Consider the following 27,958-nt stretch of genomic DNA (forward strand, 5'->3'; position numbering starts at 1 on the left):
TAACTACCCTTTGGCCTCAGCCTCAGCTCTTGGTCTATTACCATAGAGGTATAAGATCTTATACCTCTATGTCTATTACTCTTATCGCACTTACGTGCTTAAGTCTTTATTTCCCTTCTTATCGCATTCGCGTGCAAAGGCCCTTAATTTCTAGTACCAAATATTTTTAATTTCCAGATTTTATTTCGTGTATCTTTTTAAATTAAGCTTAGTCAAAGTATCATAATAATTAGTGTGATAATAAGTGGCTATTAATGAGTACGTGACATATTTCAATTTCCTTCAAGAAATTAATTAAGTTGCATTTTATATTACTCAATGAGTGCTGAGGAAGAAGTATTGCATATCCAACGAAAATTGATAAAAATGACCAATGGTGATGGAACGGTACAAACTCATTTGAAATTAAACACAAAAATTAAGACTCATATTGTACAACTTGACTGAAAAACGTTCTTTTCTTCAATGCATGGTTATTAAAAATTTTCTAGGGTCAAGAACAAGCTCTTGAATTACTTAAAATTCTACAACAGTTACCAGTGAACCTAGATTTACTCCAAAAAACACGAATTGGAATGACAGTAAATGCTCTTCGGAAGTCAAGTAAAGATGATGAAGTTATAGGTCTCTCCAAAACCTTGATCAAGAACTGGAAGAAGTTTTTGTCAGGTTAGAATGAATTTTGACACGTTATAAAATAGATGGTTTGATTGTAACATGTTGAAAATGTATTTGTTATGGTATGATTTCATGCAGTCTTGATTACATACATTCATTTCTTAATTTGTGATACATTAACTGTGCGATAATTTGCACAAAGTTTCATCTGAAGTTTGATGTTATTTGGTTCAGTTATACATATATATTTTTCATTAAAAAGAATTTTTTTTTCATAATAAGAAATAAATAGTTGTAATTATGGCAAATAACTATTTAATTTAAAGTGCAAAATAGTTTCAGTAATTTACCAGAATATTCTTTAGAGCGCACATGTACTACTAGAGGAAGTATGGCAACGTCTCACGGCTGTGACAAGGCAGACCATGTTTCAATAGTTGCTATCTCTTAGATTAAGAGCCACGAACCTTTTTGTGCTTAGTTGAGGATTCTGATGGTTGTGAGAAGTACGACACATTTTCTGTAGTCGTGAACGTAATTAAGGTGGCTCCAGCGCCTAGTGCCGTATCAAAATGGGGAGACTAAAAATTAATCATTATTTTCTTTAAAATATGGTATAAAATTATCGTAGAGACTGTTGTAAGCCATATTCTACATTTTATCTGTTACTTTAGTAAGTTAATATAAAAAAACCAAAAAGTTTTACGGTGCCCTAATTGATGAACTGTTACGGTACGCTCTTAAGTTTAAGAGTAGTTATACCTATATATATGTACTCTGCAGAATGCAGACAGCTGAGAGCTGACTTGCACTCGCAACTGTATACTTAGTCTCCAATTATTTAAAGATTTTGTTCGATAACAAGACACTTTTCTCATGTCATCGAAAACTGCGTAATAATATATACAATATAGTATATTTTTTACACCTTACGGGTTATTTATATAAGTGCAGCAGTAGGTTGTATATCGCGTAAGCTTGCATTTCCTATCTAACCCGTCTTAAAACTACGATTTTGTAAGCATGATTTCTTACAATTTTCATCGTCAACCTTAATTTTTTTTTATATGAATAGAAAGATGGGAATTCAAAGAATATAATTCAATTTTATTAACCTCGATTAGGTTATTTATAATTTTAACATTGAGGCCACTGGAGCCACCTTAATTCGAATGGATTTTTGCAGTATGTCTGAGGGAGGAAGAGTTATTGTGCATCTGTCTAGTGCTAAAACTTCAGGGTAAGATACTGGTTGCAAACGACAAGGTTGATTATTAACTTTACCAACAATTTAAAACCATCAGTTACAACAGTTCTTTGTAGGGAAAGACAATTATGGATGAAAATTTATCCAAAAAGTGTGAAATCGGGCTTTTACCAGTTTTTAGTTGCCACTCTGACTTTTGCTACTGATCATGAATGTAGGAGTCCTGCGCTAGCCAGAGTAGTAACAAAAAGTCGGTAAAGCACGATTTCGGATTTTTAGATGAATTTTTACTTGCCAAATGCCCTTTCCTTCATAGAAAATGGTCACACCATGGTTTCAGATTCTTGATAGAGATAATTAATAGAACTTGTCGTTTGCACTCACTATTATACGTCAGGATGGCGAGTCAAAATTCGACAAAGCCCGATTTCTAATTTTTTCGATGCACTACATGTGCACTACATAGCTATATACAACTATATAACCTACGAAATTGCCTTCAAAAACATGATGGTCGCAAATCGTGGTTTTTAAATTGTTGGTGTTGTTAACTAAGTATAGAAAGCAATTATTTGCGACCAGTATCTCAAATGATAGTTCCAGCACTGTGCAGATACCATGATAACTTATCCTTCCTCCCAGCTACAGCGGAAACCTTCCTGATAAATTATAGTCACAACTGCTGGGGTCTAATCAAAATAATAAATTTGATATGGTACCAGTGGTGGGTAGGTAAGTTACCTTCCGTCATTTACTTAGTTTCTTTCAAGAAAATACCTGTAAATGACGTGGATCAGTTTCTGACATTAAATGTCGTTTTGTAAGAAAACATCTGCCCCTATAGTGTCCTTGTTGTGCAAAAGTAACTTTATTTGTACGTACATGTATGTAGGATTAATTATAATAAAAATTCATGAGTTGATTTTATTAATACCAATACAAACATCTGTGTTTTTAAATAAAAATGTACTGCTTTAGTTACAAGCTAACCAGTGTTCCCTAAAGTAGTACCAAACGTAAAGCGCGAAATTCAAATCAAGTCTAACAACACAAGTGCCTATCACCCAATGACCCTGAGTGTTTACTGGCCACTCTTATAAACAATAAATTGTTAATTAATAACACAAGTGCCTATCACCCAATGACCCGGGGTGCTGACTAGCCACTCTCTTAAATAATGAATTGTTAATCAATAACACAAGTGCCTATCACCCAATGACCTGGGGTGCTTAATGGACGCTCCAATAAATAATAAAATGTTAAATAATAATACAGACGCCTATCACCCGATGACCGAGGGTGCTTACTGGCCACTGTAAAAAATGTTGAAGTGTTAAATAATAACACAAGCACCTATCACATAATGACCCATACATAACGTAGTGGCTAGTGAGCACCCCGGATGATCGGGTGATAGGCGCTTGTCTTATTAATAATCAAATAGTTAATAATTATTTAATAGTGTGGCCAGGGGTCTGATCAGGGCATTCGATATCTCGCTCGATCTCGCTGAAATAAGCAGTTTTTTCGATAATCCCTATAAAATAACCAAAAATAACGATAATGTGCATGCTTACTTTAGGGATTATCGAAAAAACTGCTTACTTGAGCGAGATATCGAATGCCCCGATCAGACCCCAGTAAGCACCCTGGGTCATCGGGTGATAGGCGCTTGTGTTATTTATTGATAATTTATATATTAAACAGAGTCACCAGTAAGCGCTCTGGGTCATCGGGTGATATGCGCTTGTGTTATTAATTAATAATTTTGTTATTTAACAGAGTGGCCAGTAAGCGCCCCGGGTCTTTAGGTGATAGGCGCTTGTGTTGGTAGACCTTATTTCAATTTATTGTTTACGTTCGGTGCTAGACTTGTGAAGTTGGCGCCCGTAAATATTAAATATTAATATTTTGCACCCATTCAGGGCTTAAACGATTCCTCCTTACTTGCGGATTTATCCTCCACTTGAATTTTTATTTGCGGATCAATAGTTTGCGAGATATTTGCAAAATAAACAGTCGAAAATGGGCGCGGCGCTGAAGTATAAAAAACTTTGTTTTAAGTGCTAAATTGGGTTAAAATCCAATTCTACCTGTACAATTCGATTCCTCCTCATTTGCGGATTACGGAGGTATATAAATTAATGTAATTAAATGTCACAAAGTTTGTAAATAATGAATTTAATTATTGAGTGAGAGAATCTAGTAACTTTTGTCTAGTGACTTTTGGTCCAGTGCACCGTTCCTGTTGTTCGGTACATGTCGTTTCCTCCGTACTGCGGGTTTTACAAAATATTTATCAGAATAGAAAACTTTAGTAGGTATTAATCTATTAATTATTAGTTATAAGTTATTCAGCTTTTGAGTCAATACACACACACACACACATACATTACATACTTGAAACTCAAAGAAAATATTATTTGTCAATAGATACAGATTTTTCATCTTGAGAATCTAATATCTGGAATCTATTGTGGCAAACACTCTGGACTAATATTTATTCATTACGTGCGAAATTTTAATATTTGTTGTTATTCAAGAAACAAATAACAACACAACTAAAAAGTAGCAGTACAGCTATCATTACAATACAAGCCACAGCTAAGTAAGCACACAAGTCATAATTTTGTTTGGACAAGTTTTAGAAAACAGCTCAAGCATTCAAATTTCACGCGTAAATGATCAATCAGGCGAATTGAAGATCAAGTTACCGACCAGTGGAAACGGATAAAAGTGACACAGGCTGTGTTCGCCTAAGGCTCTGTTTGTTATTAAGTCTGTTAAGGTCACGTGATCATTTATCATAAGTGCGAGGGAGACAGCATGATGTCACCGTCTCACTCGCACTTATCATAAATGATCACGTGACCTTAACATACTACAAACGGAGCCTATGCAAACACAGCCCCAGTAATAAATTTAAAAGTACTCAATTTTAAAAAATGTTTATTAAATGGGTTTACTCTAGATTGCATAGTCATCGAAAAATGTGTTTGTGTGTGTGTATTTACCCAAAGGCTGAATAACTAATAACTAATAATTAATAGATTAATACCTACTAAAGTTTTCTATTCTGATAAATATTTTGTAGAACCCGCTGTACGGAGGAAACGACATGTACCGAACAACAGGAACGGTGCACTGGACCAAAAGTCACTAGACAAAAGTTACTAGATTCTCTCACTCAATAATTAAATTCATTATTTACAAACTTTGTGACATTTAATTACATTAATTTATATACCTCCGTAATCCGCAAATGAGGAGGAATCGAATTGTACAGGTAGAATTGGATTTTAACCCAATTTAGCACTTAAAACAAAGTTTTTTCTACTTCAGCGCCGCGCCCATTTTCGACTTTTTATTTTGCAAATATCTCGCAAACTATTGATCCGCAAATAAAAATTCAAGTGGAGGATAAATCCGCAAGTAAGGAGGAATCGTTTAAGCCCTGAATGGGTGCAAAATATTAATATTTAATATTTACGGGCGCCAACTTCACAAGTCTTTCGGTGCTACCTTTAGGCTCACTGGTTGTAATCAGTACGACCTTCATGAAAATGTACACTGTAACAAAAAAAAAAAAAATTTCCCAGTCGGGACCATAGAGATATTATAGATAGAGTAGGCAAGCCTGTAAGTGTGAGCGTTAACACGTTGAAAAGAGATGCAACACTGAGCTACCTTTCTATCTCTCTCTGTGCTCGCTGCTGATTGGCTACAGACGTTTTACGTATATGTTGGCATAGGCAATCAGTAGCGACCACAGAGAGAGATAGAAAGGTAGCTCGATGTTGCATCTCTTTTTATCGTGTTAACGCTTCCACTTACAGAAGAATCGGTGGCTTGCCTACTCTATCTATAATATCTCTATGGTCGGGACTCGATCTAGGTCTACAGCTGCAAAAAAAACACCATTCAGCGCAAGCAGCTATTATCATTGCCTTCTAGGACTGCAGTATATGTAATATATCAATTGTAAGTCACCAGAGCTTGAGTTATACATACATTAGCTAGAGAGGTAAAGAAGTATCGAGGTATAGCTATATATATGCTCTCTTCTCCTACCAGCTCCACTCTTAAAGACGACTATAACTATATACACGGAAGGGGGCTAGCCAATCATCGGAGTGTAAGAGAGAGAAAGCATATCCTGCTTTACGGGCCCTGTCTCTCTTTGCTAGTCTCGCAGCCGAAGCATTGCATGCTCCCTCCAGGTATGTATGCTCTAATAATAAACCTCTTATTTACGTCGTTTACCCACCACTGCATGGTACGAGTGAGTAAAACCTAGTCAATTCACGACACGTAAAATATTTTATTTACGACGTGTCACGAAAATTCAATTTATGACACCCGGTGCATTTGCGACATGTCCCGATTATAGATCAAAAGCTGAGGCCAAAGATGGTCAAAATTTTAACCAGCCGCCACTTTCACCTGAATTAGGAAACCTTATGATTAGATAGAAATCCGAAATGTTTTGGTCATATTCTATTCTGGTAAAGAGCTGTGTAGTAAATATAGTTGTGCTATATGATCTTTTTTATCATCCAGCCGCAACTTACAGCAATGGATAAAAAATGAAGAGTGGACTACTGCAAAACCATTTGCAGCAAGATTACAATGCATCTTGTACCTGAAAATCAGCCTTCAAAAAAATAGACCCTACCCGATTCTATCTATATTTCTTATCGAAGGTAGTAAAAGATGTATTATGGATAACATTATAGATTAGAATACAATATCTATATTTTTGGAGGTCGCGTTTTGGGTAGAAGATGCATTCTAATATTGCTGCAAATGGCATTTCCAGTTGGCAACTTTTTATTTTCTATCCATTGCTGTAAGTTGCGGCTACTTAGTAAAAAAGACTACATGGCACAGCTTTAATTACGACATAACTCTTTACCAGAATAAAATATGATCAAAATACTTCGGATCTGCACGAATCATAAGGATTCTCAATTTTGGTACGAGTGGCGCCTGGTTGAAATTTTGACCACCCTCAAGCTTCAGCTCTTGGTCTTTTAGAAACTTCAAGGAGCCAGCTCTGTGTATTATCCGACATATACAGATGTATGCAGTGTTGAGACTGTTGAGTGAGGAGGATATGATTTTGAATTTTTATCACTAGGACCTATATATAGCTACAGATCCTAGTGAGAAAAATGCAAAAGCTTAATAGAAGGAGGGAGGAGGCCAGCGGTTCTCCCCAAATGTGACTGGCAAACTTGTAGTAAATTCAAATTGGCAATGTGGTGCAAGACGCAAATACCCAGATGACTCGACACAATTACATGTACCAAAACTTAATAAACTAATCCCAAGCCATTGAACCTAATAACCCGATGGGCCAATAAGCAGCCTCATAAGTTTGGATAGATAATAAAATTTATCAATTAACAAAGCAAGCGCCAATCTCCACACAACCCAAAGCACTTCCTGGTTGCTTTAATTATTTATGATTATTAGAAAAATACCGCAAGCGCCTATACCCACACAACCAGAGGAGCTTACTGGTTGCTTTAATTATTTATAATTAATAAAATAATATCGCAAGCGCCAATCCCCACACAACCAGGGGAGCTTACTGGTTGCTTTCATTATTTATGATTAATAAAATAATACCGCAAGCGCATATCCCAACACAACCGGGGGCACTTACTAGTTGATTACTGAAATTACTATAAATAAAATAATATTACAAGCGCCTATCCCCACACAACTGGGGTGGTTTACTAGATGCTTACTAAAATAACTATGAATAAAATAATTACGCAAGCAACCATCCCCACACAACCGGGGAAGCTTACTGGTTGCTGTAATTAATTATGATTAATAAAATAATACCGCAAGCACATATCCCCACACAACCCGGGGAGCTTACTGGTTGCTTTAATTATTTATGATCAATAAAATAATACCGCAAGCGCATATCCCCACACAACCAGGAGCACTCACTAGTCGCTTACTTAAATTACTGTAAATAAAATAATAACGCAAGCACCTATCCCCACATAAACGGAGAAGCTTACTGGTTGCTTTAGTTATTTATGATTAAAACAATAATACCGCAAGCGCATATCCCCACACAACCGGGGGCACTTACTGGTCGCTTACTTAAATCACTATAAATAAAATAATAACGCAAGCACCTATCCCCACACAACCGGGGAAGCTGAGTGGTTGCTTCAATTATTTATAATTAATAAAATAATACTGCAAGCGCATATCCCCACACAACCGGGGGCCCTTACTGGTCGCTTACTTCAATCACTATAAATAAGATAATAACGCAAGCACCTATCCCCACACAACCAGGAGAGCTTACTAGTTGCTGTAATTATTTATGATCAATAAAATAATACCGCAAGCGCATATCCCCACACAACCGGGGGCACTTACTGGTCGCTTACTTAAATCACTATAAATAAAATAATAATGCAAGCACTTATCCTCAAACAACCGGGGAAGCTTAGTGGTTGCTTCAATTATTTATGATAAATAAAATAATACCGCAAGTGCCTATTCCCACACAACCAGGGTGGCGTATGGTCGCTTACTAAAATTACTATAAATGAAATAATAACGCATGCGCCTATCCCCACACAATAAGGGTGGCTTATGGTCGCTTACTAAAATTACTATACATAAAATAATAACGCAAGCACCTATCCTCACACAATAAGGGTGGCTTATGGTCGCTTACTAAAATTACTATAAATAAAATAATAACGCAAGCACCTATCCCCACACAACCGAGGAAGCTTAGTGGTTGCTTTAATTATTTATGATTAATAAAATAATACCGCAAGTGCCAATCCCCACACAACCAGGGTGGCGTATGGTCGCTTACTAAAATTACTATAAATGAAATAATAACGCATGCGCCTATCCCCACACAATAAGGGTGGCTTATGGTCGCTTACTAAAATTACTATACATAAAATAATAACGCAAGCACCTATCCTCACACAATAAGGGTGGCTTATGGTCGCTTACTAAAATTACTATAAATAAAATAATAACGCAAGCACCTATCCCCACACAACCGAGGAAGCTTAGTGGTTGCTTTAATTATTTATGATTAATAAAATAATACCGCAAGTGCCAATCCCCACACAACCAGGGTGGCGTATGGTCGCTTACTAAAATTACTATAAATAAAATAATAACGCATGCGCCTATCCCCACACAACCAGGGTGGCTTATGGTCGCTTACTAAAATTACTATAAATAAAATAATCATGCAAGCGCCTATCCCCACACAACCGTGGGAGCTTACTGATTGCTTTAATTATTTATGATTAATAAAATAATAACGCAAGCACCTATCCCCACACAACCGAGGAAGCTTAGTGGTTGCTTTAATTATTTATGATTAATAAAATAATACCGCAAGTGCCTATCCCCACACAACCAGGGTGGCGTATGGTCGCTTACTAAAATTACTATGAATAAATAATAACCCATGCGCCTATCCCCACACAACCAGGGTGGCTTATGGTCGCTTACTAAAATTACTATTAATAAAATAATAACGCAAGCACCTATACCCACACAACCGGGGGAGCTTACTGGTTGCTCCCCTAGTTGTGTGGGGATAGGCGCTTGCGGTATTATTTTATTAATCATAAATAATTAAAGCAACCAGTAAGCTTCCCTGGTTGTGTGGGAATAGGCGCTTGCGGTATTATTTTATTAATCATAAATAACGAAAGCAACCAGTAAGCTCCCCTGGTTGTGTAGGGATAGGCTCTTGCATTATTGTTTTATTTATAGTAGTTTTAGTAAGCGACCAGTAAGTGCCCCCAGTTGTTTGGGGATATGCGCTTGCGGTATTATTTTATTAATCATAAATAATTAAAGCAACCAGTAAGCTCCCGTGGTTGTGTGGGGATTGGCGCTTGCTTTGTTAATTAATAAATTTTATTATTTATTCAAACTTATGAGGCTGCTTATTGGCCCATCGGGTTATTGGGTTAAAGGGCTTGGGATTAGTTTATTAAGTTATTGTGCATGTAATTGTGTTGAGTTATCTGGGTATTTGCGTCTGACACCACATTGCCAATTTGAATTTCCTACACGATTGCCAGTCACATTTGGGGAGAACCACTGGCCTCCTCCCTCCTCCTATTCAGCTTTTGCATTTTTCTTACTAGGATCTGTAGCTATATATAGGTCCTCGTGATAAAAATGCAAAATCATATCTTCCTTACCCAACACTGAATGTATGAACTTTTCACGATAATAGCGCTACCGACCGTACTGACCTCAGAAGTATGGGTAACGAACCCACCCGAACAACGCCATCTGTCGAACGAAGAACGCCACCAACAACTTCGTGCTCCGCCGAAGGACCAGGTTATAACAAAACTTACCTTTTGGCGTGTTTCGCTAGTTAATGGTGCTATAAGCTAGGTATACGGACTAATTACGCACCATACACGGCCTGTATGATAAGTGTTACCAGGTGAGTATATGGTCCGGTTATGGCAGCCGTACGATTGGGTACCCGTATACAGTCCGTTTACTTCTCAGAGCAGGCTAACAGAAGCGAAGAAAATAAAGTGTAACCAAATAATGGTAAATAGGAGATAGTAAATGATCCAAAAGTAATTTATAATAAATGACCTGGCATATACAAAAATAGTCTTTATTAATCATTTTATGTATCAGTACAGCTTGAAATTCGACTAGTACGTTAATATTATACGTTATTTATTAATCCCATTATTCTCCGTTTCCTTTGTTATCATCATTTATTTAAGATTTAACTGGATTTTTTTCAGCATTCTTTTAGTTTGTCCTCCTTCCCAATCAATACAGTTATTAATAATACTTCTTCGAGTATCAAATCAATACTGAATAAAATTTAGCTGTTCGTTTTGTACGCATATACCCTCTGGCCTGTGTACGTGCAGTATAATAATACCGTACCGTATGGTTGCCATAACCAGTTCATACACTCACCCGGTAACACTTATCATACAGGCCGTACAGATTTCCCTCCGGTAGTGGTATATGGTCCTGATGGTATCTTCCGGCAACCGTAAGCTTATTCTAATCGCAGAACAATAATTGCGTTGTTGTCGCAAAGAGGGTGTGTAGACATGCAAGAAAGTACTAAGAGTCTGTACGAGTAGACAACAAAAAGTTATTTGAGTCTTGCCATTCGGCCCGGTGTGCTTTTAGGAGTTATAGGTAACATTAAAAGAGGGCTTTGTGGCTTACGTATAGTGTTATAATAATTATTAACGCAAAAATATTTTCTACCTTTCTACATCAAATGTTTTAAAATCTCGACAAAACTAAAATTTAATCTGACTAACAAACGTAAGAGAAAAAGTACGTTATAATAGAAGTGTGAGATGTACTCATAATTCTTTAAGACGTTATAAAAAGAGAATATGTTTAAAATGAAGCTTATCTCTTGCATATTTTTCGAAAAACCTAAGAGTTAAGCACCCATCCTTGATAAATTTACAGTCGACTTGCGAAATTCCATTCGAGTCCATTGAGCAAAAAATGAGTAAAATGGTAAAATACCTTTTAATTAACATAACCTCCACCTCCGACTTCCATTAGGACAAGTATCAATTTGAAATAAAGTATTTACTCAAGCATATAACTATATTTTGTGGTGATTCCATAACCATAAATTCCTGGTTGAAGAGAATTACTAATCATGATACCGGCAGCAAATGATATATCATACGTAATAACTTACCTTGGGTGAAAAAAAGAAATATCTCTGATCACAGGATATAAGCACGCAATCTGAAGGATTCTTTATTCCCTCTCATTAATTAAATGCCATTCTACCTGCCAAAAAGAGGAATCTTCGTTAGACGAAGCAGGACTAAAGCTCCTTCTTTTGACGCACTATGGTAAAAAAAATGTTAACCCAATAACTTAAGCCAAATCTGTTTAATTCAATAACCTTACAAAATGAGAAATTTAATCCAGTAACCCAATAACCTTATATTTTGTTAATGAATAAGAATATAAGGTAAACGGCCCAGCATAACGAACGTGTCCTTATGTAACGGACACTATTTGTAAATAAAATTTTAAAAAAACATTCCGGAATATCGGCGAAAGTTGAAGAATTGATTAGCACATCTATACGTCTAAATAATAAAAAAAAAACATTATTTTTGCATGATAATTATTTTTCAAGCAAAGCAAAAGGAATAATCGTGACTGTTTCTCACATCCGATATTATACCTCCTGTTCTTATGTCTACTAACGCTTACGCTGTCATTATATATTTAATAAAATTTTACATAAAAAAATTGAAATAGTGTAAAGATGGGCATGGATGGCAACCCAACGATCTAAGAAACACATTTTTTATATTAAATAATGAGTTTATTAAAAATTTTAATTTTATTAACTGATGGAACAAGCGTACATGAAACTTTTGCTTGTACCAATACAAGGAACAGCTCAGTGTCGGTGTTCGTTAGCCACAGCATGTACCCCAGTGCAACAAACACATAATAACTGCGTTTTGTATTCTAATCGTGAGTTATTCATTAAAAATTATTTTTAAATTATGAAATTTTTTATTATTCAAGTAAGTGTACACTTAGTTTGACTAATTTCTCAAATTAAGATATTTTGTTTTCTGCAGGACTTACCTTAACCTAAAAAAAGTTGTTAAGCTTTTTGAAATGCAAACTGAGATAATAAATAGGTTAAACATTAAGAAAACAACGAAAAAAACTCGAAAATGTTCGAGTCGTACGAAAAATAACCAGAAGAAAAAAAGGAAGTTCTATAATTCATCTTCAAAAGAAGTAGTGTGTGTGTGTTACAAGCCTTGAAAAGTGGAGATTCTTTTAGAAAAGTTTCAAAAGAGTATTGCATTCCGGTAGATACTCTTCATCGACTCAAAAACTGCAATACAGCAATCAAGAATATGAAAGGACCTGTTACTACCCTGTCTGAAGAAAAGGACAATTAATTTGTAAACTGGATTTTACACAGAACAGCAACAGGGTGTCCTGACACAGTTAATGAATTGAAGGATAGTGTGCAGCAATGTTTATACATGTTTATACATGTATATACATGTGTTAAGCCTTACATACTTGCAAACGTTTGTATGAGTAACATTAAACATATACCATTATACGTATAATAGTTGTATGTACTTTGATTATCGCAACGCAGAGTCGAGACCTTCATATGTGTAAACAGCCATATGTATGTACATATACACATGGCTGAAGCCCGGAGCTCGAGAGGTTGCACTCAAATAGTCCAACCCGTTGGGCTTGTACAGTACCCCCTCCACGGACTCATAGAGTTCCACACTGCCTTCAACTGTATGAGTACAACGTTTTGAACTAGATGGCGCCCGGTAAGTTGAGATGTATAAGTTCGGTACCTACTTGGAAGTTCCTACCCCAAGTAACGTATACTCTTTCAACACAAAATTTTTTTGCGTGTGTGCGTCCTGGTTATGGAGTTTATTGCGCACGTTGCATGGGTGTGCAAGCTCGATAACCGCAAAAATATGAAAATTCACAAAGTAAGTGTGTGTGTGTGTGTGTGTGTGTGTGTGTTGTGAAAAAAAACTGAAAATTATGATCAAAAAGGAATAATCTATTTATCGAATAGTCTTACTGTTAAGTGACGACTTGCGTAAATAAACAAATTTTATATTTTTATTCCGTTTTATATTATATTTACTCCCATTATAAAATTTTAAGATTCTTAAAAGAGTCGTACTTAACGAAAATCGTCGCCTAACAAAGCTGACTGTGTACTTTGTGGCTCTCGGAAGTGTCAAGTGACAACCGAAGCGAGCCGCTAAGTCCAAACACATGAAGTCAGAAAGTACCGGCCTCATAGCAAGTAAGACAAAGATATTTAACCTAGAACTTCATGCAAGGTGCATTTTTTTGCGCGGCGTTTTAGTTAGTTGCTTTCCACCGCTCATCGAGTGTGGTTCCTAACTAAGTAGTTCAATATTTCAATCTAACTTGTCATATTGCTTGATAAATTCAAAGTCGCATTGCTTGAAAAATTCATGGTTATTATTGTAATTTATTGTGAAGGTAAAAAAAAGTAAAAGAAAAAGCATACCTGACTGTGCAGAATATTTCATTTGTTGGAATTCAATAAAGTTAATAATCTCAAAAAAAAGCTGAACTGAGGAATCATATAAAATTAAATAAAAAAGGAAGAAAAGGTATGTGGACATTTATATTTTACAAAACTTAACACTCTCTCTCTTTATTTATATATTCTGCTTTTCCTTTCCCCAATAAACAAACGAACAAATAGTTGGACTATCTACTGTACCGCTGCCTGTGAAGAAGCGTGAGACTGTAGTTCACAATTTTTAGTTTTAAACCAAAGGCAAAATTGAATGATATTAATTATCATTTAACACTTACAAAAAGAAGAAGGTAGTTTCAAATGATGTAACAAAAATAGCACGAAGTAGTTTGAAATTAACCAATGTATTTATAGTACCGAAAAAAAACATCCATGTTTCGTGTCAGAGATGAGTATAAAGATTTCTGACTGCAATGCTACGGCACGAGTTCACTTTTTCCCATTGTCTCGAGCGCCCCATCGTGACCAAGTGGCCAAACCAGGCGCACATATTTTTTTTTTATTTGAGAAGTGAGGAGGGGGTATGTCAGGTGTGTGCCTACGGATTCGCGCGGAAATGGGCATGTAGGCACATACTTTGGAGACTCGTGGAAGTGGTATACTGAATATGTGCCTACGGAGAGAGAAGTGAAAATGCCGACTACAGCTGTATAGCTGTATGACCGCGTATATCATAACGAAAGCAAGCGACGAGTTTTTCTCGCTATACTTACTTCTTAAATAAGATCTTAGAAATGAAGGGGAAATAGAGAAAAAAAAGATTTGACATCTAATATTTATAAAATAAAAAACCTATTCTTTTATTTTACAATTTTCTGTAACATATGAAAGTTTAAGAGAGGCTAGCCATATTATTTTTCGAAAATTAAATCATATAAATAAATGCTTACACAATTGTAAGCTAAGACTTTCAAGGCATTTATTTTCGAATTCTTCCTGTACTTTGGATTTTTTTATAGTACGGTAGTACGGTGTATCCAAGAAAGTACGTTGAAAAAATATTTAGCTTAACATATTCTTTGAGGTTGACAGTAGACTATAAGCACCTTAAATATTAATTATTATTTTTATTTATCATAATCGCTATGAACTGTAGGCCAAGCTCCAGAGGTTATCAATAAACATATGTGACTTCGGAATATACAATGTCCGAAGTTTGAACGAGCACGTCAAAAAAATTATATTTTTAATACTGAGTCAATTAAATAATTTAGTACGTTAAAAGTTCTAGTTTGCAAGGCTATTTCATAATTTTATAATACCAAACAAATGATTTTTGAGGATATGAATAAAATTTAAACGTTATCAAACTTTCAAGAAGTTATGAGCATCCAGTTTACGAGAGAAAATAGCCAAAGGCCCAAAAAATTTACTTTTGTTTCAATAATATCATTAACAATTGTTACTAGGAAATTTCCACAATAGTATTTTTTCCAAGTATAAAAAATCAGCCCTTAATATTTTTAAGCTGGCCTCCTATAAATATTGAAAAATGAATAATATATTTCACTATTTTTAGAAAAGGTATCAATTTTAATGATAGAAACATTGACAACTAAGATAAATACTTGGTGATTCATATATAATTTTATGTGCGTATTCGTATGCTCACATGTATGTGATCTCAGACTTATCGACCGATGTCAATGATGCAGGACTCGGAAGGATTACTTTTTCATATTGTTACAATGGCTTGGGAATGAGAATTGTCATACCTTGTTAAGGTTGTCGTACTTCTTGACGATTTTTTAATTTTTTTAAGCAGATTGTTGTATTATTTAAGTGAAAAAAATATTTTTATGCATACATTAATTTTACTTGGTAAAAATTTAAATAATTACATTTTTTTTATTATCTTCGTACGTTATACAGTTTTTAACAATAAAACAATTTTTTTCTTTCGATTCATGCATTTAAGTTTAGTATTTCATTAAGATGGATAGAACAATTTCCTAATTTGTAATTTGAATTAAATGTAAAATTCGTTAAATGTTATGTAAAATGTTGAATAAATTAAATACAAGATCGTATTTTATATAGTACGAAAAAAACAATATTTTCTATTGTTACACATTCCACAAGAGTTGTTTTTTTGTAATAAGATAATTTTACTTTAATGTGATGAACATTATGATTTTATTGACAGATTTTACTAATCTGAGGTTGTGATTTACATGTACATTTAAATATTTACTGTAGCTAAAAAAAATAAATGTAGTTAAGTTTGTTTTTAAATATCTTATTCAATTGTTTGATGACAAAAAACATTAGATTGCAATAAAAGACTTAATCGTTTGATTTGCTTTTCAACATAATTCAATACTGTTTAATAATTCTCTTCCTGCAGAAAAAATACTAAAACATTTAATGATAGATTTTTAGAGTATCAAAAACTTAGTGCATTTTTTAAAGATTTTGCACTGCACATTTTTTTGTTTAAAGGCCCACTTTTCATTATTTAATTGGAATGTGGTTAAATTTTTTTTTTAAGTTTTACAATTTCTTAAATCGCTAAATAATATCGTTGGGTCAGCGCAAGAAAGAGTGTTTTCAGAGTAGGAGACACGAAAGAATTTTTTCAAATCAAGAGGAAAAAAAAATCTCTTTAAGTAAAATTTTTTTTCCTTTAATTTTAAGTTGGCAATACAAGTATGTATGTATATATGTATAAATTAATTGAGCATTACTTAATAACATTGTGGTCAATCTTTAGGTAACATAGGTTACTTACTGGACACGTTGTTAAATAATTATCAAAGCTTTCATTAATAATAGAAAAACTTATTACCCATGATACAAAGTATTTACGATCTGTGTTATTAATACACATTATTGCTTTATACATGTCATTACGAGCCAGAAAGCACTCCACGTTACCCTAATTAGTATTTGTGTTATCAATTACTGCTACAATATGTGTATAACCACATGTAAACTGCCACATTATAATTGGATAAAAAAAATTTAAAAAAATACTCTTTCTTATCACGTAATTTAAAAATGCTCTATTTTCCCCAGAAATCTGAAAAGGCTCTTTATTTCCTTTCACTCTGAGAAAACTTTTTTTTTTACTCATCCAAAAAATCATTTTTGAAAGAACAACTACTTTTCTGGCATTTGATGTGAATTATAAAACTTTAATTATGATATGGAACATAAACATATCTTAATTGTCACCATCCTCAAAGGTTATAGGGTTTTTTTTTATAATAAAATATTACACTATTTTAAAAATCTTCAATATATTAAAGCTTTTTAAATGGTTTTAATAACTAATCAAAATGTTTTATTTTTATACAAATTTCTACAAAAAAATGAAAAAATAAGCTTATTTCTGTCCTTCATAACTTGTAATAAAAGTGAGAATGTTAAATGTTTTAGTATTTTTTCTGCAGGAAGAGAATTATTAAACAGTATTGAATTATGTTGAAAAGCAAATCAAACGATTAAGTCTTTTATTGCAATCTAATGTTTTTTGTCATCAAACAATTGAATAAGATATTTAAAAACAAACTTAACTGCATTTATTTTTTTTAGCTACAGTAAATATTTAAATGTACATGTAAATCACAACCTCAGATTAGTAAAATCTGTCAATAAAATCATAATGTTCATCACATTAAAGTAAAATTATCTTATTACAAAAAAACAACTCTTGTGGAATGTGTAACAATAGAAAATATTGTTTTTTTCGTACTATATAAAATACGATCTTGTATTTAATTTATTCAACATTTTACATAACATTTAACGAATTTTACATTTAATTCAAATTACAAATTAGGAAATTGTTCTATCCATCTTAATGAAATACTAAACTTAAATGCATGAATCGAAAGAAAAAAATTGTTTTATTGTTAAAAACTGTATAACGTACGAAGATAATAAAAAAAATGTAATTATTTAAATTTTTACCAAGTAAAATTAATGTATGCATAAAAATATTTTTTTCACTTAAATAATACAACAATCTGCTTAAAAAAATTAAAAAATCGTCAAGAAGTACGACAACCTTAACAAGGTATGACAATTCTCATTCCCAAGCCATTGTAACAATATGAAAAAGTAATCCTTCCGAGTCCTGCATCATTGACATCGGTCGATAAGTCTGAGATCACATACATGTGAGCATACGAATACGCACATAAAATTATATATGAATCACCAAGTATTTATCTTAGTTGTCAATGTTTCTATCATTAAAATTGATACCTTTTCTAAAAATAGTGAAATATATTATTCATTTTTCAATATTTATAGGAGGCCAGCTTAAAAATATTAAGGGCTGATTTTTTATACTTGGAAAAAATACTATTGTGGAAATTTCCTAGTAACAATTGTTAATGATATTATTGAAACAAAAGTAAATTTTTTGGGCCTTTGGCTATTTTCTCTCGTAAACTGGATGCTCATAACTTCTTGAAAGTTTGATAACGTTTAAATTTTATTCATATCCTCAAAAATCATTTGTTTGGTATTATAAAATTATGAAATAGCCTTGCAAACTAGAACTTTTAACGTACTAAATTATTTAATTGACTCAGTATTAAAAATATAATTTTTTTGACGTGCTCGTTCAAACTTCGGACATTGTATATTCCGAAGTCACATATGTTTATTGATAACCTCTGGAGCTTGGCCTACAGTTCATAGCGATTATGATAAATAAAAATAATAATTAATATTTAAGGTGCTTATAGTCTACTGTCAACCTCAAAGAATATGTTAAGCTAAATATTTTTTCAACGTACTTTCTTGGATACACCGTACTACCGTACTATAAAAAAATCCAAAGTACAGGAAGAATTCGAAAATAAATGCCTTGAAAGTCTTAGCTTACAATTGTGTAAGCATTTATTTATATGATTTAATTTTCGAAAAATAATATGGCTAGCCTCTCTTAAACTTTCATATGTTACAGAAAATTGTAAAATAAAAGAATAGGTTTTTTATTTTATAAATATTAGATGTCAAATCTTTTTTTTCTCTATTTCCCCTTCATTTCTAAGATCTTATTTAAGAAGTAAGTATAGCGAGAAAAACTCGTCGCTTGCTTTCGTTATGATATACGCGGTCATACAGCTATACAGCTGTAGTCGGCATTTTCACTTCTCTCTCCGTAGGCACATATTCAGTATACCACTTCCACGAGTCTCCAAAGTATGTGCCTACATGCCCATTTCCGCGCGAATCCGTAGGCACACACCTGACATACCCCCTCCTCACTTCTCAAATAAAAAAAAAATATGTGCGCCTGGTTTGGCCACTTGGTCACGATGGGGCGCTCGAGACAATGGGAAAAAGTGAACTCGTGCCGTAGCATTGCAGTCAGAAATCTTTATACTCATCTCTGACACGAAACATGGATGTTTTTTTTCGGTACTATAAATACATTGGTTAATTTCAAACTACTTCGTGCTATTTTTGTTACATCATTTGAAACTACCTTCTTCTTTTTGTAAGTGTTAAATGATAATTAATATCATTCAATTTTGCCTTTGGTTTAAAACTAAAAATTGTGAACTACAGTCTCACGCTTCTTCACAGGCAGCGGTACAGTAGATAGTCCAACTATTTGTTCGTTTGTTTATTGGGGAAAGGAAAAGCAGAATATATAAATAAAGAGAGAGAGTGTTAAGTTTTGTAAAATATAAATGTCCACATACCTTTTCTTCCTTTTTTATTTAATTTTATATGATTCCTCAGTTCAGCTTTTTTTTGAGATTATTAACTTTATTGAATTCCAACAAATGAAATATTCTGCACAGTCAGGTATGCTTTTTCTTTTACTTTTTTTTACCTTCACAATAAATTACAATAATAACCATGAATTTTTCAAGCAATGCGACTTTGAATTTATCAAGCAATATGACAAGTTAGATTGAAATATTGAACTACTTAGTTAGGAACCACACTCGATGAGCGGTGGAAAGCAACTAACTAAAACGCCGCGCAAAAAAATGCACCTTGCATGAAGTTCTAGGTTAAATATCTTTGTCTTACTTGCTATGAGGCCGGTACTTTCTGACTTCATGTGTTTGGACTTAGCGGCTCGCTTCGGTTGTCACTTGACACTTCCGAGAGCCACAAAGTACACAGTCAGCTTTGTTAGGCGACGATTTTCGTTAAGTACGACTCTTTTAAGAATCTTAAAATTTTATAATGGGAGTAAATATAATATAAAACGGAATAAAAATATAAAATTTGTTTATTTACGCAAGTCGTCACTTAACAGTAAGACTATTCGATAAATAGATTATTCCTTTTTGATCATAATTTTCAGTTTTTTTTTACAACACACACACATTTACTTTTACTTCAGTATACCCCTTCCACGAGTCTCCAAAGTACGTGCCTACATGCCCATTTCCGCACGAATCGGTAGGCACACACCCGACATACTCACTCTTTACGTCACAAATAAAAAAAAATATCTGCACCTGGTTTGGCCACTTGGCCACGACGGGGGTGCTCGAAACAATGGCAAAAAGTGAACTCGTCCCGTAGAATTGCTGTAAGCAATCTCTATACTAATCACTGATCGTGTCTTGTGGCAAAAAAATGACATAAAAAAAAAATCAAGTGGGTCAATTTAGAGACCTCAAAATTTAGCATGTATAAATAGCCGCTCATAAAATAGAGTAACAAAATGATAATAATGCAATCATGATATAAACATGTAAATTAAATCAATAAACAGATATCATGCTTTAATTACACAAAATTCTGGAATGCTCATGCAGTGAGAACTCCATTCTTGATTACAAGTGGCTTTGACTGCACATGATTTTTTTTGCTGCCCTTTGATAAAAAAAAATAAAATAATAATAATAATAATAATAATAATAAGAAATAAGAAGTAAAAAAATTGTGTAACTTGTATAAAAATCAAGGAGTGTTGTAGAGTTGGCACTGACATGAGAAATCAAGACTTAGAAACTAATTACTAAAGTAACTAAGATGACGTATTTTTAGTCAAAGCCAAATTTAGCATTAAGGCTCATGCAGTTAGCGTTTGATTCTTGATTACAAGTGGATTCGACATTACATGATTTTTTTTGCTGCCCTTGGATGAAAAAAAAAAAAAAATTTGTTACTTGTATTTAAATCAAGGTATTTAATTTGTTACTTGTATAGTTGGCACTGATATAAGTAATCAAGACTTAAAAACTCATTATTTGATTAAACTTCAAACAAAAACCGACATTTTTATGAATCCGTATTAAAAGTAATCATTTATTATATTTCGTTTCTTTTGCAATTCATTTATGTAGTCCATGTCTACTTCATTAATTTCAGCTACCTTATGTTCTTGTAGAAGGCCTTGGGCAACTGGTATTTGCACTGTTAAATATAAATTATGGTTAGTATATTTAATAATCAATCACTGATTATTACTGGACATATTATTTGCAAAGTATTTTATTGTACAATATGCCTCTTTTACCAATACATTTACTAATACATTACCCATTGTGTCTTATGAAGTTAACTAATACAGCACAGGTTACGAAAATTTGAGCCGCAAATTGAGGAGTATAGTAAAGGGCGCTATCACTATTAAGGCATCAAAAAATTTCGTTAAAAATTCCAAAAGTCATTTCGATTTGGGCTCCGGTCCTTCGAAAAAGATTAGAAAAATTGAACTCTGAAGTTCCATGTTCAGCTTAGAGCACTGAAGTAAGTAGTACTGGTGATGGAGTGTAACCGTTGTCAGCTGAAAGTGTTACAGTATGACAATTAAATCTATGAAAAATGGCAATAGGTACATGATTTACCTTTTAAAAAGTAGCGTCCATCATTGCGTTCTATGTCTGGATCTCAACGTAACTGCATCTTTTGTTCACGTAGCTTACTGTGATTCCATATAAATTAATCATTCGTTGACCCATTACAAATGCGAATGTTGGGAATGTTGCTGTCAACGTTGCAAACCTCAGAGGAAATTATTATTATTAGTACCATCGGTAGTTCCATAATGCCATAGATAGTTGTAAAATACCTAATATTTGAATATTTAGGGAGTGATTGTTGTGTCTGTTTACAAATGCCGCTTCGTGGATATTTGGAGTATGACTATTTAGTAGGGTGCAATCCAATGCTCCGAGTACTCCTAGGAAGCCAATTTTTTCCTGAACTTTAATGAACAAAAGTGGGAGTAAGATCTAAACATCATCAACATGTTAAATTGAGACTTGTTCACCTAGCTTGTACAACTTCACGCTGGACTCTCGTAGATGGAAACTTTATATCATCAGCAAACATATTGATAGCAGGTATAATATCATTGAAAGTATTTACTAAAGGTACTCCACCCAATTGCGTGATTGAAATCTTGTACAACACCTTTTTGACGGTTCCCTTTAGCTCAGAATCTTACAACAGCAATAACCTACAGATGATGTTGAGAGATACCTTCAGGATAATTTCGCAAATTCGGAGTAATAAGCTCGATCAGAAAAATAGCAACATTCTGTGGCATCTTATATACTTGCTGAAACATTTACATACAACAAACTTACAAAAACCTTTTTTATATTAAATAATGTAACAAAAAAAATTTAATTCTAGTACGCACCTTCACTAGCTACCTGTCACAAAGAAGATTTTCTGGTAATCTGCACACGACTAGTCAATGAATTGTAAAAGATAGTGCGATAAATTCAGACAGAAAAAATTTTGCGTTTTTCATCTAGAAATAAAATGATACACATACATGCGCTTGTTAAACATTCATTAGTGTGGTAAACGCTAACAATTTGCCGTGACGAATAATTTTTAAAGTATGCTGAGAAAAACCATAACTTAAACAAATGACAAACTATTATTTCCAACTCTTGTGAATGAGCGAATAAACAAAGAAACGATGTTATGTCACGATAATGTAAGGTACTTATACATATAAAAATATTAAGTAGTATATGCTATACAAGAACATTACGAAAAACTTACCCTCATTTAAATGCTAACCAATCAAATAGTTGTCTCGTCTTTCGTTCACGTATTTTATTTGATTACTCACTACAATGTATTGTGTATTACTATCAGCCCTCCCCCGTCTCGGCTTCGCCCGAGACTCACTAAATGGAACACCGTAGTGTGTTAAAATGTAATGCGAAACGTTTTTAGGTAAAAATTTTACACATGTTCCTGACACATCTCAGAACAAAAATCTTCTTATTAAAAATACATTTTTTTGGAATCCATTTAGTTTATTTGGTCAAATAATAAGCTGTAAAAATTAAGAAAAATATAATTATGCTGAAAAGTACCGTGAGTTATTTATGCTATTAGATAATCGTTGGCCATAAGGAACCGTTAATTTGCAGTTTCTACCGTATAATTCACGAAAACTGCTATTTTTTAAACCTGTTAAGATTTCAAACTTCCAAAAAATACATATTGAAAAGAAAAATTTTTTTCTCTGATCTCACAACTTAATAACCAAAGCAATGAAGTCTTGGACCCTAAACCCTACATTTTTGACCGCCACAAAAATACAAAAACATATTTTACCTACTTAAAAATCTGGAAAATTCAAGAGATTACTATGAAAGTTATAGTAAAAAGCTTATCCCTCACTTCATAAATTCTCTATGTATCGATTTTGATGCTGCTTCAATCTCGATAAATATTCAGCTTCATTTTTCTGACTCCTAAAATTGTATTCATTAGATGCATTGGAAATTTTCCTCCCAATTTGCCTTCTTGCGACGTTTGGAAAAGTTAAAACTTGTGAGCCCTAAAAGCAATCTTTTTCAACTTAATTAAGTTATAATCTATTTGTTAGTAAGGTAGTTCGACGTCCAATGACCCTGAAAAGGACTGGCAAGCTTCTAAAGTAAACTTTTACTTGACTGAAGTTTCCAGCAAACGTGATTGCCTCTATACCTCAGGGTGATCTTCTTTGGCCTGTTATTGTAGCACCACACTGATCGGAAGGAAAACTGCAACGTTTGAAGCTTTGGAGCTAGTTGTAGTGCTTTTTTCCGACGTCTCCTGGTATAACGTTGAAGACGTTGGTGTCTAAAGCACCTTCTTTTTTTGCAGACTCAGTTGTTTTGGTTATCTAAGGTGAACAGATTGGTTTGAGACGCTTGCCCGTTTGAGACTGTCTCGTTGGCTCAAATTCATTTTTCTTTCATGGCTGTTAGGTTCTCCCAACGCAGACCTTAGAGAGGATCAGTGATTCCTGGTTGAATGCTTAGAATCGAGAGGGAAACATAGGGTTGTTGGTCACCGGGATTCCCAGCCTTGCGATGAACATCTCCACTCGTGACGTCTGCCAGTAAATGACTTACTTGGCAAAGTAGTTTTACGTTGTGTGGCTCTCAAAAGAACCGATGATATTGATGGTTAAGTAGGGAACGTGAATACTTGCAATGGCCCTGAAAAGGGCCAGTGGTAAAATTTCCAATTATTTCTTATTATTACTCTTGATAATGGAGAGCCAGCTGCGGATAGCTTGACTCTTATCTTTAAAGTCTCTCTACGGAGACCGTACTGGAAGCAGGTACGCCTCTGACCAAAGAATTTCTCATCCTCAGGTCGTTCCCTGGATAAACAACCGCTCATCGTTAGACGGGAAAGTGAGCCTGGGAAATATCTTTTTTGTAGGTATGCCGTTAGGACGACTACTTGAAATTAGGCTATTGTGGCTGCTCGTACTCTTCAGGGCTTTCTTACCTGGCTTGCATTCGAAGTGGATAATTCTCTGACGGCACCAGGCCAGATGGTTCAACGGCCACAAAACTTTGAAGTGTTAATGTAGGTTGTGCTCTGGCTAGATACGTCTCCTGGTATTCTCCCGGAGACGTTGACTTTCCGAACGCCTAGTTTTCCGTGGCACTCGGTTGTCCTGGCGATCCAGGATAAAAACTGATTTATTTGGCTCGCCTATGTAAGAAAAGCGTCATTGGTAGCTGGGATGCTTAGCTGCTTGACTAACAACTTTGTTCTAGGTGTAATGCCGATAAATGCCTTCGATAATCGACATCTTAATGTGGCATGTTATAACCACTCTTCACTTTCTTTGATTGTGGGTGACTTCAATTTTTCCTTGATGCTACCTATCGAATCCTACTGAATTAAAGCGCAAAGCTAGCTTATTTTAGCAGAACTTTAAGCTTGTTTATCGCTTTTGTTATTAACTTTTTCAAAAACAAGCTGTCTGAAAACCATCTAGGAACCATCAACAATCAGTGCGCAAAATTTCAGCGAAATCGGTTCAGTAGTTTTCATGGTTAGCGATTACGACGGTTTTAGTGACTTTGCTTTATGTTAGTAAGATACATTGCTCACTATAATGTATTTTAAGGTTATGGTATGAAATTGCGTTTATAAACTGTATTTCCAACTAACATAATTCACATAAATGGCTCGAAAGTACAAATGAAAACGCTTACGTCCGGCGATCACACGTCTGTAGAGAAAACAGCTGTTGATAATGGATTGCATCAAAGAAAGTTCCCCCACCCTTTCCCATACTTTAGTTTATACACAAATGGCTTAATAAACTTCGTTAAAGAAATTAAACGTATTATGCATGAGCGTTAATAGTGTATCGCTCACATATAGCCGATTAGAGGTTCTATGATGCACTCATCGAAGAAAAACTGGCAAATCTTTTTTCTCAGATTCAGGCGTGTTTCTATATGTTTAAATCAGGTTATTTGATACACTAAGCAATATGTTTTAAACATAACCTCATCGTTCTTATTAAAAAGAAAAAGCCTCAATCATGTAACGATTTTTTACTTAATAGTAACGAATCCTGTTACTCTCATTGACTGTTCCGTGTATGCAGTACCTTTATTCCTCTACTCTCTTTTCTACGGACGTGTGATTGTTGCCTTAGGGAACGTTTAAGTAGACGGAGCCTTGGCCAGCGATTAAATTTAAAGTTATGTAGAATAATATTATGTTATTTCATCTTATACAGTTGTATATACATTTTATTTGCAAATACAAGTAGATAACACATCCGTATTGTCTAAGACAATAATTTTGGTAAGAAAATTATAAAAAATTTTGAGTTGATGATGAGTCGATAAAAAAAAGCTTACATTTATAAAAAACCTAGTCAAAATATTAATTGCAAATTTATAGTTTTTCAGAAAACCAAACATAAGCTTATAACGTTACGATGCACTTATGCAACATTGTTGCATCACAAATAAAGTATACACCTCGCTGCATAAGGTGAAATAACGTGGATAATAATCCTAATTACTTTGAATTGAATCACCCACTAAGGCTCCATCTGCCAGCCTACATACTGACATACTGACAGACTCCATATAAACGCACCCTAAACCATTTAGTTCAAAATAGGTATCATTTAGTAAATTTCCTCGAGTCCTCGTCGTTTTTTTACATTTAAAAACTAAATCCATCAACATCAAGATGAGTATTTCCAGCACGGTAGATAATATTGCAATAATCATCAACAAAAGTAGTTGTTCTATGTTAAAAAGCATATATTACACAGTTTTATAACCCGTTTATCAATAGAGTACTAAGGCTTCATTTCCTGATTATAAAAATCTTCCACGTGGTTTTTACAGAAAAATCGGAATCGAGGTGGCAAGTGGAGCAGCAAAATGCGCTTGTATACAATTAAGGTCAGCACAAAGATTTAGTAGCAAATAAATATTTGGGTGTAAATGTCAAAGGGCAACTGGATAGATCAAGGCAGCTGCATATGTCAGTACTTGTGGCCCCCCAAAACTGCGACACAGTGTCAAAACGTAAGTTTTGCACATCATGTTATTCTATAAAATATATATTAATATAAACATAAACACGTTATGACGTGTCCGCAAAAAAATAACAAAAACGCACTGTGCATTGATTTTAATTTATTTCAGCAATGGAAAACTCTGAAGAAATCTATTACATGCAGCGAAAGAAGGCGTTGAAACTTGAAACTGGCAACTGCACTGCCAGCTCTTCTGAAACAATGGACAGCAATCTACTGCTTGAGAAAGTGTTGTCGATAACAGGTACATCATACGGGCATGGGCAACCGATGATTCCTGACACAGGAGTAAATCCAAGCACAGGTAAACCTTTTATGGAAAATTCATAAATATAGAGGAGCAGTAGCAACCTAAGAGTACTGTGATATCACGAAATTATGACACTAATTAGAAAAAAGGCGACGTAAACACCGTGTTATATATAAAGTACCTACGTCGCAAGCCATCTCCTGCGTCAATACTTCTGAGCAAGGCAGTTTACCTTCTACATCGTTCAGTATTTCACAGTTAAAAATCAAACAAGAGACTGAATGTTCCTCAACTGGTTCAGAAAGTGTTGATGCACAACTTAATTCTCAAAACATTTTCATGGAAAGTACAGCTATGAAACAATAAAAGAAAGAATATTTAAACATTGAATATGGTGAGAATTTTAAAGAAAGGACATGGAACTTAAATTATGTGCTTAACTCTACGTGATTGTAATAATTTATAGAAATTATTACAGAATTTATACTATTGTTTCCATTTATTGTACGTTACAGCAGCGGCAAACACCCTTGCATCAAACACGTACTTCCGTTATTCAATCAGAGAACCTAGCAAGTTTCGCAAGTCACGACATAAAACTCGTTACCAAAATTACGTTAGTACTCAATGCAGCAGAACAGGTAATAATTAAAATAAACGAAATTCAGACGTTTGCGAAAATTGTACATTTTTCTACGTTTTTCAGTAGGTACTGCTGACAGAAATCAGACAATGGGTGCTATCGAAAAAAATACACGAGTCCTCGACAAGGTCAATATCAACTTGATGAAATTGACCAAAGTTAAAGAAGAGAAATTTGGTGTGTTAAAGGAAAGCTTACTAGACGCTAAGAAATATGGGGAGGATAATTAAAATCACGAGTGTCACATTAACTATGCGTATCGTAGGTTTAGCATTGTTGCAAAAAGAATTTTTGACACTATACAGCATGTTTTAAATTTTTTACTATAACTCGTAATT

At 34.1% G+C, this 27,958-nt stretch overlaps 2 protein-coding genes across 4 annotated transcripts in view; both read left to right on the plus strand.

Annotated features, from left to right (window-relative positions):
* The first annotated feature begins 152 nt into the window (after positions 1-152).
* The window catches only part of TfIIS (RNA polymerase II elongation factor), a 77,981-nt gene continuing 50,175 nt past the window's right edge, over positions 153-27,958 (plus strand). For both annotated transcript variants that reach the window (XM_014363179.2, XM_089589200.1), the window contains exons 1-2: positions 153-387; positions 492-669. In XM_014363179.2, the coding sequence (XP_014218665.2) occupies positions 319-387; positions 492-669 (247 nt within the window). In that variant the 5' untranslated portion in view covers positions 153-318. The remainder of the gene's footprint in view (positions 388-491; positions 670-27,958) is intronic.
* LOC149375281 (uncharacterized) lies at positions 5,747-27,880 on the plus strand. 2 transcript variants are annotated; one of them, XM_089589201.1, is made up of 6 exons: positions 5,747-5,806; positions 5,900-6,045; positions 26,534-26,716; positions 26,837-27,031; positions 27,493-27,618; positions 27,684-27,880. In XM_089589201.1, exons 3-6 carry the CDS (start codon positions 26,671-26,673, stop codon positions 27,848-27,850), a joined length of 534 nt encoding a protein of 177 aa, XP_089445327.1. In that variant the 5' UTR covers positions 5,747-5,806; positions 5,900-6,045; positions 26,534-26,670; the 3' UTR covers positions 27,851-27,880. The 2 variants fall into 2 exon arrangements, with proteins under 2 accessions (XP_089445327.1, XP_089445328.1); XM_089589202.1 differs by having other exon boundaries at positions 27,687-27,880.

This window comes from Copidosoma floridanum, unplaced genomic scaffold (genome assembly GCF_036245765.1).
Source record: "Copidosoma floridanum isolate Cflo_tuat_1 unplaced genomic scaffold, Cflo_Japanese_pri ptg000008l, whole genome shotgun sequence".
Taxonomy (NCBI): Eukaryota; Metazoa; Arthropoda; class Insecta; order Hymenoptera; family Encyrtidae; genus Copidosoma; species Copidosoma floridanum.